This window comes from Perna viridis, chromosome 8 (assembly GCF_037379345.1).
Source record: "Perna viridis isolate PV_CMFRI_1.1 ecotype Kerala chromosome 8, ASM3737934v1, whole genome shotgun sequence".
In the NCBI taxonomy this organism is placed as follows: domain Eukaryota; kingdom Metazoa; phylum Mollusca; class Bivalvia; order Mytilida; family Mytilidae; genus Perna; species Perna viridis.
In genome coordinates this window covers 20,447,763-20,460,963 of record NC_142452.1, presented here as the reverse complement: position 1 = coordinate 20,460,963, position 13,201 = coordinate 20,447,763, and the positions used below count along the sequence as shown (strand labels likewise).

The following is a 13,201-nucleotide window of genomic DNA, read 5'->3' as shown; positions in this document are numbered from 1 at the left end:
TATATCAGTTTTAAAAATCTTGAAAGAACACCAGACTCTCTGTGATATTTTTGGTCTCAACTTCAAAACTGTTGTTCACCTGTAAAACTAAGGCAGTTTAAAAAACCAGACATAATTTCTCCAGTGTCACAACAAACTTGTTTTAAGTGTCAAAACTATCATTATGCTATTCCTTGGTAGAGAATTAGCTGTAGATTTAATTAATACTTTTACTTTGATGTTAATTTGAACTATAGATGAGTTTATAGATTATAGATGTTTGTTAAAATGATTATGTGTTATGTTATTTTTTAGAAATGATTCTTTAAACTCTAAACTCAATTTTTGTACCAATTTGTTTATTTTGTAGGATACAGACACATTCCACTATTCTCTAAGAACGCTGATAAGATACCTCAGGCCCTTATATTTGTACATGTCAGTCTGGAGGAAAACTCAACTCATTCATGATCAGGTGGTTATTGCAGAACATTTATCTGGTTAAAATTCGATCAGATGTTTTAACAGATTATTGAATTATATACCAATTCATATAGAATTCAGATACTATTAACTGAAGAGGAGATTCAGTGTGCAAAAAATCCTCCCAAATTCAAGATTCTTTTTCAGTCTACATATACTATGTAGCTTAAGTCCTCTCTGCATACAGATCTGTATTTTGGAGAAAACAGAACATTTCCTACTTAAATCAATCAAATCAAGAATAATGACTTGTGTAAAGTGCCAATTTCATATACAATCTATATTGTCCATGGCTGCAATGGAGAGGGGACATAGAAATACTAGTGTACATGTGTCTGTGTGTCCCTCCATCACACTAGACTTTGTGGACGCAACTCCTAGGAAACCACTCAACAGATTTTGTTCAAATTTTGTAGAATTGTTTTGCACTTCATCTTTTTTCAGGTGGTAGAGAACATGCAGCTACTTGTAGCAATCTTGTTTTATTTATCTCAATAGTGTAACAACTAATTGAAACAAGTACTATCTTTAAAAAAAGATACCTGACGCAATAAAATTTTGTTGTTTTTACTTAAAAGTTTCTACATTTCATTAAAAAAAAACACATGGCATGCAATTACAGTTTTATCGAACGCCAGTAAGTTATCAGTATTTGGCCAATCTGGAAACAGAATTGAGTGGTTTTTGACATGCAAGAATCACCTTTTGACTGCTATTTAATGCAATCCGTTTGTCGATCTAGTGTGATTAGCAAGAGTATGTAAAGTCCCTAGGTAGACAGAATAAGAAAAGTTGAGTTCATGTGATTAGCAAGGGTATATAAAGTTCCTAGCTAGATAAAATAAGAAAAGTTGACTTCATGTTATTGTCTTTAGTTATATATATATATACTTTAAGAAATGCCTGGGTGTTACAATGGTGGAAACAGATTGTTGTTATTGTTACATATACCAACCATATATACTGTAAATTTCTATATGCTGTACACGTTTCAAAGAGTAACCTCTCATCATCCGCATTGGAATTAAATATTTAGGAAGATCTAAGACCATGAAAAAAGGAGTTAGAAATTTGGCATTTTGTACCGCTATTTTAAAGTGAAAAGACTTTTTATGAATTTTTACTTCATATAAACATACATTGGTACTATATGTGTATATCTACATTTAGTACCTATGAACAGAGGAAATGGGAAAACAGGAAGAAAACTTTATGTTTTGTTGTTTTTTTTAGATGCATGTAGTAGCTTTCTGAAGATCTATGACATAGCCCACCTGCTGATATCTGTGCCATATAAGTGGTCTTAGAACTGGTCACTTCATAGAATGTACATTAGCATTGTATAACTGTATAATACAGAACTTGAAGGAGCAAAATTATTAATAAGCATTTTACTCCAGCTTTTCTTGTTAGCTAACTTGATTGTAAGGTATTTAAAAGAGCTTGTTAGGAAATAATGAAGTATACATAAAAATCATACTTTTCTTTTCTTGTCCTAAAAAAAAAGTCAAAAAAAATTTCTTGCAAAAGCATGATATAAATGTATGATGAACAATAGTGAAGAATATTTTGTGAAAAGTACAAGGACTGGGAAATCAACTGTATTGGAGATGATGTGTTTTTTTATTTAAAAAAATGCTTAATTATAAATAACAACAACAAAACCAAAATGCTTTTTAATATGTAGTCAAATATCTGCAGTGAAAATTTTGTCTTTTAAATATTTGTCGGAAACTACAGTTGCTGTTTCAGTGCTTAAAATTGTATGGGATTTTCATTATTATTTAAGCATTTAACGAAAGTTGATTGACCTTTTACTGTTTTATATTGGTGTTGAAGCCAATCATTTATAATGTCCATTTCCTCTTTAGAAAATTATTTTATCTATAAACTTTCTGTTCCTTTGTCTTCAGACACACAATGCCTTTAGATATTTCATTAATATGTGCTTTAGTACTTGGCTTCATAATTATAAATTCTAATTTTTCAAGTTTTAAATGCTGCTGAGTCATTTTTTCTTATTTTGTTAATCTTAAAAATAGGAGAAATTTGATTTGCATAATATGTATTAGGCTAGTACTTAGAATTGTTGGTAATAGAAGGTGTGTATTGGTGTAGGATGATACTAGGTATGCACATTAAAATAACTTTTTTAAGCAGTAAGATTGGAAGTCACAATTTTTATTTTCATCTTGATATTAGTTTATATATGTATGTTATTTATTTCATTTTATTGAGGTAATAATTGTTTATAGTCAGTAAAAGGTTGAATACCATTCTAAGGCCTCATAGTTTCACAAAAAAGATCTTAAAATTGAGTTTTTCTCAAACCCTCCCTCAACTCAAATTTTGACTGGTCAAATTGTTTGAAATTTAGGATTTTAGTAAAAACTCAAGTATTAAAACTAATTCTCAATTTAAGATTTTTTTTATGAAACCTAGGCTAGGTAGAATACATGTACATCAGTAAATTACATGTATCTCAGTGTAATTTTATAGTCAGATATTTCTGTGCCAATTTCATTAGGTGGTATATGATACTTTTTCTATGTATCAACACATATTAAATTACTTGTATGTTATTGTTATATTTTTATTTTAAAGAAATTCTTCTTTTTATCAACTTGTTAATTATTCTATGCAATTACAAATATATACAATGTTATTATTCTTACAAGTTTATTATATTTACTATGCAATGTGAATTAAGATAAACATGGATTTAATAGATTTGCTACATGTCCCTTTGGTAGTACATGTATTTGTCACTTTGTGGATTGATAAAATTGTGTTACAAATGATAACAATGAAGCGTCTGATCTTGAAGTTAATACAATGTATCTGAAAAAAAAAAATATGCCTACCAATACAGTTCTTGAACCAATCCACACAACAACTTGGTGGATCGATGACTGAAGATATTAGTGACACTTGAAAGGTCAGTTTTACAGATTGACGACTGATGTTATTGGTGACCCGTGACAGATCAGTCAAGGACTGTTTATATGCTCATTTGATTGTATTATTACCATAAATTGATGTAGAATTGAAAATTTGCTTTTGGGAATTTTAGTGATTGTTTCTCAATCTGATAGCTGTGGGTAGATAAGTATTGTAATGTATCTACAGCAAATTCATTCTGCAAAAGATGAAGATATTAGAAGATGACTTGAAGCATGTCTTATCTTGTGAATTAAGTATTCTCTGTGATATAATATCCATGACATTAAAACGTATTGACAACTCCACATATATTTCTATGCAAGATCTATGCAGGGATTATTTAGATGTAATTTACACTTTATGCATTACTAAGATATATTGTGAGCAATTAACTGCATTTTGTCCTGTCTACTTCTGTCTGTCTGTCTGTCTGTATACAAGTTCACATTTATAAATTAGAATGAAATGAAAATGCTGTTTTAACAAATTCTACAAGTATCCTTATATCAGCTTAATTAATTGACACATTTTCATATTTTTAACTTGATCTCATTTTCATGTAACTTTTAATTACAGCATAATCAAGTATTCATCATTACTGGTATTATACATTAGTTATTGTACTTAAGTCTGGTTGGACATTGTGTACATGTAGTGGCACTATGTATATCCATGTGATGAACGAAGGTATGATACAGAAGGATTTTTAACAGAAGTCACATTAGCAAGGCTTTTGGCTTTTTCGTAGTTACTGGGTTACATGAGATTAGTTTGTTTTGTGATATCTTCAGTTTGGCTCTATTTTTTAAGCATTATTGGGGGAGGGTTTCTTTTGGCAGGCTCATCTTCCTATGATGGCCAAGGATTATGTTGAAAACACAGAGAAGTAGAAAATTATAGTTTACCACTAAATCATTGATTTTTAAAAGGTTCCTTGCCGGTACTTATACTTTTTTAATGTCTAGATATGTATAGGTTTAGATTTAATTATTTGATATATAATATTTATTATATTTATATACTTAGAATTTCATTCAATTTGCTGCTTTTTGAGAAACAGGTAGATGTTATACATGTTTAAAAAATGAGATATTTTCATTATTTCCTATTAAAACTAATAAATAATTTCCAAAGGTTGCCTTTTATTGTTGACAGCCAAAGGTATCAATAATCATTCCTTTATTTATAGACATGTAGTATTGTTGTAATATCGATATAACTAAACAGAAATGTTGTCTGAGACTCCCTGAATACAGTTGTCTATAGTTTGTGCACATTATTTACAGTCAAAGCCTGTCAGAGCTGCTCAGTTATTAGTTTACTTCTAGATATTAAAATCTACACAAAGCAAACAGTCAAAAGCGTCCACGAGTTCAGTCAAAAATAGGTCATATTTGTACACAAAGCAAACTGTCAAAAGCGTGCACGAGTTCAGTCAAAAATAGGCCATATTTCTACACAAACATTTTGAAGCCTCCATATGAGTTCTGTTCTAAGTATCTTTTTGGGCGTATTTGTATATATATTACATGTACTAACGGCTGAATTTTGCCTGTGTGCTATACTTATTAACAAGCTAGGTTGGCGTTAGTCCAAATTGTAACCCTTAAATAAAAGATATCCACATGAAAAAGAGGATAGTTCCAGGGTTGTACATGTAAGTAGGATATTATATACCTTCAAGATAATATACAGGGTTGTACATGTAAGTAGGAAATTAAGTACCTTCAAGATACGATAAGGTTTGTTTATCTGTTGCCCAAGAGGCAGAGATCCCACACGAAGACTTTAAAAGTAGCTTTTAAATTATTTAATATTCGTCAAAATAATTAGTATTACTTGATAAGACTAAGACAAAGAAAACTTTATTTGAATTTTTCACGTATATAACATTAAACGTCAGCTCTAACTGTGAGATTTTAATCGAATATAAAACAGACATGACAACATTTAAAACAAGATACACGAGACAGTGCATGCAAGCACAAAGGCATATCAAGCCTGGGTTTCATAAAAAAAATCTCAATTTGAGAATTTTCTCAAGTCCTGTGTTTGTCCTTAAATTTTTAATTTCAAGTGATCTAATTGGTGGAAATTTTAGGAGAGGAAGGAATTGATGAAAATCTTGATCAGTTTGAGATGTTTTATAAAACTGAGCCCAGGACTTAAAGTAAAGCATAGCAAATAATTTATATTTTATAACGACGGGCATCCAGGTGGCAATGCCTCACTAGATGTCCGTCTATAAACAATATTAATAAAATATGGAACTAAGAAGTACTACCTATTGATGAGGACAGAGACCCGGGCGGCAAGCATCACTCTAGTCTGTCACCGCCTCATATATAAAACGAAGCGTTCTTTCATGCCATTTTTTTCAATTTTGGGGGAATTTTTCTCAATACAAAAATGCCAATCCAAAGGACAGAAGTTGAAGTTAGTCAAAATAAAAGTATGGACACTTGTAAGCTTATTTAAGCCGTTCAAATAAGGGCATATTTAGTAAACGTTAAAGAATATTTAGCTGTTTGGATGCCTTCCTGCAGATTGTGGTACATATACGAGAGTCGAAATATAATTTGTTGTAAAGAAGTTTAACACGGTCTTGGCAGGTAAGTTCAAAATTTTGTAATATATTGAAATATTTACTACCCACAGCCAAAACTTGGAATGTGCCAGAATTACACTGAATTTTGTTAATTTTGAACCATTCTATGAGTTGGTTTGAGTCAGACTCCAAAGTGGGAATAAGTTTTTCATAATCTATCTTAGTTTCATTAGCTTAGTTTCAAAATTGTACGCTCAATTCATGTCAGATTAACAGTACTGAAATTGAACATGCTAAGATATATACCGTATTTTCAAGACAAATAATGAAAATCGTACTAACATATTATTTTTACAATAAAGTACTAGTACAATAAAGTGTTTGTTTATATCACGTAGTTTGTGTGGTCCATATTCACTCGATGATAATACCAACAGACTGAGCCTCCGCGGGTTGAGACTTCGGTTTGCTATAACATGATCATCCTGTAGAATATCCTATTTGCTTTTGATTGATGTGTATTGGCGGTTAACAATGATATTTTTTTATTTACGAGGTGAGATGTCAATGAAATATTGAATAATTAATGTCTATTAAAATTTTTATACGACCGCAAAAAATGTGCTTGCATAAAACTCATACAGTGCACTTGCATGTAATACATAATTGATGAAATCTGTAATTAAAACTGACCCCTTTTCTGCATTTAATTGACCTAATGTTGTTTTGCACTTCAAAACTTAATTACTAATAAAACTGCTTAGTATTGATGTTAATGATTACCGTAGTTTATTACAATTTCCCTGTCATGTTACATGATAGAGGGTCGTTACACGAGGACAAATATGACATATGTTGTTTACAAAATGCACATGGAGATCTGCTTAATAAGAAGCAAGAATCCAAGAACCGTTCATTAAAGAAAAAAGTTCATTGCAATCAAGGCAAAAGCAACGGACGAAACAATGCCGGAAACACCATAAGGATTATAGACTAAGAACATATCGCTCAACACAATGAAAACACACACACACACACACACACTAGTCAAATATCACGCACACAACTAAAACCTGCTGTATAATTACGCTTAATAAAAGGGCGAATGGTTTCTGCTTCTTGCAAGATACACATCGCGAAGCTCATCACGGTGAAATCCAATGAAAGAGGAGTATGGCAGATAGTTTGTTAAGGAAACATCAGTGGGAACAGTGAACTTCGAAATGAAAGGTATAAATCTGTTCAAAAATTGGAAACATTGCTTAAGAATAGTTAATAGTAGGAAGATTGAAGTCGCCAAAAAAGAGTCTATTTAGAGTTCTGTTGAACACTGTTCTCTTAGAAATGAATGCAAAGATAAGAGACATATCTCTGTATGTTTATATGTTTTTAATCTCAAACACTGCACTTTCGGATAGATGAGATGAAGTTAGTCACTAAATCAGAGATTATTTAGTAATAAAAAGGGTAATGCCTGCATGTGTTTCTTTTGTTAATGACAGTACGTCAGCCTCGCAAGAGTATATAAAACGACCGACAAATAGAGCAGCATAATTAGTACCCATGAGAATACCTATTGACAGTTGAAAACAGCAATCCAAGCCAATTCAATTTAGACTGACGAGATAGTAGACCTATACACATAAAAATAAAAACACCTCTGCTGTTGAATGAAAGATTTAATTTGATTGACCGATAAACGAGCGGACAAATACCGGACAAAAGGACAAGGGTTAATTAATATGTCCCGCCTTTTAGTCGCACACTGCTTCCTTTTTTTTCTTTGGTTTCAGATATGTGTTGTGTAGTCTATAGTTAAAATAAAATAACATGGAATTCGTTTTATTTGAAAAAGATCGATTTCTGGTGTAATTCAAAATGGTAAGCTTGATTTATATGTGACTGAGGCTGAATCATTTCAGATCAAGTAGATCGTTATGGTATTCTAACGAGTATAGTAATCCATTTATATGTATTTGGTTATAAAATACGTTATGAAATAGTAGCGTTAATCGTGAATTTTGTTAACATAGCTGTAAATGATCTTCTGTTAACTTTTGAAAGCATACAGTTTTGTCTAGTCTATATTAGTAATATCTATTTAACTATTATTATCAGTATGGTGACGAGTACATGGCTTTGCAAATGCGTTATCCATACAAGTAGCTAAGTGAGTGAAAACTACATGTAAGCCACAGTGAAAATATCATGTCACCATACTATACAAATGTAAATAGCGAGAATATTAATTTAATTCAAAGCGTTTCAATTATAAGATCATGATCTATCATTTTTAAAACATATATGAATATGCTAATTATCTAATGAATATGCTAATTATATATGGTACAATTAACTTTTAATTAAATCCTCATAACCTATTGAAGATAATGACGTGGATTCTTGGTTTTTGCATTTTGCTCCTGTCGGAAATCATTAAAACTCAAGTGAATAACAATCGTGGAGGTAGCAATATTTATTTCAAAACATTAGTCGAGTCTAGAAACCTGCAGGAATTTGAGAACCAGTTTATACAATTTCAGACGTTACCAATAGGACTAGCTGAAGGTAGTCTAAATGAATCGTCCTTGCCTGTTAATGAGGATCTCTTGTTGGATATAGACCTGTCCGCAGATCCATGTGAGAATTTCTTTCAGTATGCATGTGGTAGATTCATTAATTCAACTGTTGGTGTAAATGGATATACAGTTCCGCTCGATCCATTCCATCGTTCAAGTGATCTATCTGACTTAGTTCAGGAACATCTCAGAAGACCATCAGCACACAATGAAGCTATTTCTTTACGCAAGGCAAAGCAACTTTTTTTATCCTGCATGGATGAAAGAGCCGTAGAAGCTCGGGGGATAACACCAATCTTGGACTTTCTTAATGCGCGTGGAGGATGGCCAGTACTCGGTCAATGGGACCAACAACGGTTTGACATGGTTGACTTGTTGGCAAGAACGAGGCCACTGAAGAAAGACTGGGAATTTCATTATCAACCAACGGGAACGATAATTGGCATGGTGATACAACGAGACTTTAAAAGTAAGGGGCAATATGCTATGTATATTGACCAACCTAGTCTCAGCCAACTCAGTTTCAAACATTTGATTAACCACGAGGTCTATAGACTTGGAATCAATAATTTCTATAATAAGGCCTATGAGGAATATTTGGTAGATACTGCAGTTCTCCTTGGGGCAGATTTAAAGACGGCACGGCGTGATATGCGCGATGTTTTTGAATTTGAAACAAAACTGGCGAGTATAATGTTGTTTGAGGAGGAGAGACGCTTGGTAGAACAGCGTTACAACAAAATGACAATTTTTGAATTGACATTGAGGTTTCCAAAATTTGAATGGTTGCGATATCTGAGAACGGTGTTGATGTTTGGAAACATTAATATTAATATGAGAACAGAGGTGGTTCTTTGGGCTTCTCCTTACTATGATAAATTATGGCCAATACTTGAGCAGACTTCGGATAGAACGTTAACAAACTATATACTATTTAGAGCTATGCAACCACTACTTACTAGCATAAGTAAACACTACAGGTATGTTGCTTTAAGATATTCAGCAACTACAAACGGAGCAACGAGACCACAATTACAGGACAGAGCCCATTTCTGTTCTGATAAAGTCATACAAGTTATGAGTTGGGTAACAAGCAAGATTTATATAGAAAGGAATTTTAACCAGACTACCATGTCGTATGTAACTATGATTAAAGACATTGTACGGTCAGTTTTAACAAATCAAATACGTCGAGCAAATTGGTTAACTAGAACTACTAGGTTTAATTTACTTAGGAAAATGCGATCTATAGGTATTGATATTGGATTTCCAAAAGAAATTTTAGACGATTCATACCTAGACAACTTCTACAGGAATTTTGATTTCGGCAATACCTTCTTTGAAAACTGGCAAGAAGCTATTACAGAAAACTATAGGATAGTAATTCGAAAGCTAGTAGAACGACCGTCCAATGAATGGATTCTCCAACCAGAAAGTGTGGATGCAATATACAATGTCGGAACAAACACCATTGAACTTCCGTATGCTATGATAGGAGCACCACACTTTTCCCTCCGCTACCCTGCGTCCATGAATTTTGGGGGTATAGGGTTTCTAATTGGCCAAGAACACGAACATGGGTTTGATATTACGGGTTCTTCATTTGACTGGAATGGGCTTATACGCCGGTATTGGTCAAGACCTTCGTTTTCAAACTTCCTCCGGAAGCAGAACTGCTTCGTCAGACAGTACTCAGATTACTATCTTTCCGATATTGGCTTAGCAGTAACCAATGGCAACAAAACTGTCATTGAAGACATATGTGACAATGTGGGATTGAAGATAGCTTACCAAGCATATAAGCGGTTCAAACGTGTAAACAGGAAATTGAACGACAGGATCGTGTCAGGACTACCCTTCAATCAAGATCAGCTGTTCTTCCTTAACTATGCACGGTCCTGGTGTTTTGATGCGTCTCCGACCTTCCTTAGAAGATATATGTACATTGATCATTACGCTTTCCCAAGACTTAGAGCTATTGGACCACTTCAGAATAGTAAAGAATTCGCTGAAACTTTCAACTGTCCAGTAGGATCTTTCATGAATCCTGTCAGAAAGTGTACAATGTGGTGATATTAAGTGATAAATCCTTTGAAACGGTATTTTTATTTAATTCTACAATTCATAAATGTACACAATCCTCTTTTACCCCCGAACTGACTTTGATTTCAAGATTCTGCTTTGGGCGATCAGTCTTCTTAGTAAAGGTACTGAAATGGTTCAAACGATCAATTTAAATAATTTGATCGATCGTATACACTTTTTGACTGTCAGCCTAACTAGTAAAAGTTAACTGGAACGTAGAAAAGATATTATTGCTTAACTTGAATACCAACAAAATGATGACAAAGCCAAGAAAACAGAGAAACAAACACCAAAGGAATACAACAACCGAAAACTTAATTCAGATGAGAATTAAATCGAAACTATTCATACGTTTGTATATCTACCTGGGAGTACGATCCGAGTATCTTGGGTATGTCGTCAGGACAAGTAATTTTATGTAATTTTTGTCGGGAAGCTGATAAGCCGCCAAACACATTCGTACTCAAATTAAAAAAAGTGGATGCCTGTTTCACAGCTTAAGTCAGTAAATTTATAATCATGTCCAAGTGTCAACGGAAGAAAAGAAAATTGAAAAAAAAATCCTCGAAATGGCAACACCATATCTCTCAATCAAGTGTTCACGATGAGAATTTTCGGAGTTAAAATCATGATTAGCAAGTACTCTTAAAAATAGTAACCAGACATATTTTTTCGCTTGGTTCATTCCACTGTGTAAACACGGTGCTGTGTTTCGTAATTCAATTATTGAATTGGTTCAACTAGTAAGCTTTTCCAATTATTCCGATGCATAGAAGATTATTCATAATTCAATATATAAACGTGACTGAAAGTCGACCTCCTGTTGTGGGAGAAATTTTGAAATTCACTTTTTCAAAGCTTTTACTTCTTTGTCAGTTACGATTCAAAAGATGCAAATTAGTTAACACCTTAAAGGATTTGTAATATGAAGTGATCATGCCTTAATATTTCTTTATCATACCCTGGGTATCAGAGCCTTTTAGCTAGAGGAGTGATACATACATGTACATGTAGTAAAGCAGGAAGCGGTTATTAGGTCTGCGGAAGTAATAGTGTGCCACTATTAGTTTGCAGCCGAATGATAATGACAAATATTTGTAAACGGTCATGTGAGCTATGTCCATCACTTAGCGTCCGTCGTCGTAGTTAACAATTTCAGACAAAAAATTAGACAGGAGGTAATTCATACAATCAAAAACTCACTAAATTTACTTTTTAAATTATTTCTTTTTTTCAGAATCAGATACAGACCATATAACCAGTATTGGTTTTCCATATGGGGTTGCGCTTTCGATATAATTTTATGACTACATAAAATTTATAGATTGTACATGAAATTAGCGCTCTGTTATGTAAAAATATAGCATATGTACACTGAAAAACCATAATCGTTTGTTCGTCGGGTTTTTCTACATCATGAATCATTTTACCATTGGCAGTGTCTGGATTTTATATGGACTGGTACTTAAAAACAATAGGTTTCAATGTTTCAGTTATCTGGAAAACTTAAGTAACCTGTGGAAAAGATACAAATGCTCAGTGTATTGTCCTTTATATGCTGATGTTGTAGATACTTGTTACTGATTTCAAAGGTTTGAAATCTTCAGTGTTCAAGTTACTCTTGAAAAAAATAACTATGGAATAGGATTGCAATTGTATTGTCTCCGAGTTGACATTTTTAACGAAGTCCGTATTTTTTACTGATATCTTGAAAACTGTATAGCGCCCAGATTAATAGTTGATCGATTCTAAATGCAAACATTAATGCATGGCACGATCTTACACAATTATATGTTTTTTTTACAAGATTATGTTATCCCATATTTGAGTGATTGCCCCTGAAATGATGCCTTCTTAGTGATTTTCATAGTTTTTGACTAATTTCTAAAATTTCGAAGGAATGATTTATCTGTTGATTAACATTATCAACTTTCATTCTTCAATCAACCAACCACTAAAAAATCTCTGGTTTTCAGCGATCTAGGACGTTATGGGTGTTGGAGGTTCAGCCGCCTGAGTCAATATGCAGAAAACACACATTTTAATATAATGTTAGGGACCGTTCAATATTTACCGAAGTGCTGGGCCGGTACAGTTTTTCTTCACTCTTTTAAATATCTAACTTCCCAGCAGATTCAACAGCGTAAAAATCTATTATATAGACCGAGTTAACTTTTAAAGCGGAAAATTAGTTGCCCAGTAAGATATTTTACGTGTTCCATTGAGTAGATATACCATCAACTTTATAAATGTTTTTGCACTAAAACACGTATCTATCTAAAATATATTAAAAAAAAACAAAAACAAAACAAAACAAAACAAAAAACAAAAGCAAAACAAACAAAAAACAAAAAAACCAAAAAAAAAACACAGCAGTGTGCTTGCAAATTCATATATTTTTTGTTAACTTTTTCCCTTTATCTTTTTTAACATTTAACGGTAAAACAGTTCCTGTCCAGCACCTATACAAATCTTAAAAAAATATTTTTTGCCGAGTTGTAAGAGGTTTTAAAAACTGTGCCCAGTAAAAAAATGCACTGGCCCAGCTAGTTGGCCAAGTTGGTAAATATTGAACGGTGCCAAA

The 13,201-nt window shown here is 32.7% G+C and overlaps 2 protein-coding genes across 9 annotated transcripts in view; both read left to right on the top strand.

The window, feature by feature from the left end:
- Window positions 1-4,541, top strand: part of LOC148609771 (1-phosphatidylinositol 4,5-bisphosphate phosphodiesterase delta-1-like) — a 69,037-nt gene extending 64,496 nt beyond the window's left edge. For all 8 annotated transcript variants that reach the window (XM_088540911.1, XM_088540907.1, XM_088540905.1 and 5 more), the window contains 2 exons: window positions 350-454; window positions 1,696-4,541. In XM_088540911.1, the coding sequence (XP_088397037.1) occupies window positions 350-450 (101 nt within the window). In that variant the 3' untranslated portion in view covers window positions 451-454; window positions 1,696-4,541. The remainder of the gene's footprint in view (window positions 1-349; window positions 455-1,695) is intronic.
- A 3,802-nt stretch (window positions 4,542-8,343) lies between these two features.
- On the top strand, window positions 8,344-10,662 carry LOC148609770 (membrane metallo-endopeptidase-like 1). The gene has a single exon (XM_088543148.1). It carries the CDS (start codon window positions 8,344-8,346, stop codon window positions 10,603-10,605), a length of 2,262 nt encoding a protein of 753 aa, XP_088399274.1. The 3' UTR covers window positions 10,606-10,662.
- The last annotated feature ends 2,539 nt before the right edge of the window (window positions 10,663-13,201 follow it).

What these genes read in the sequence shown, in the direction of transcription:
- LOC148609770 (XM_088543148.1), top strand. Translation starts at nt 8,344, where the DNA reads ATGACGTGGATTCTTGGTTTTTGCATTTTGCTCCTGTCGGAAATCATT.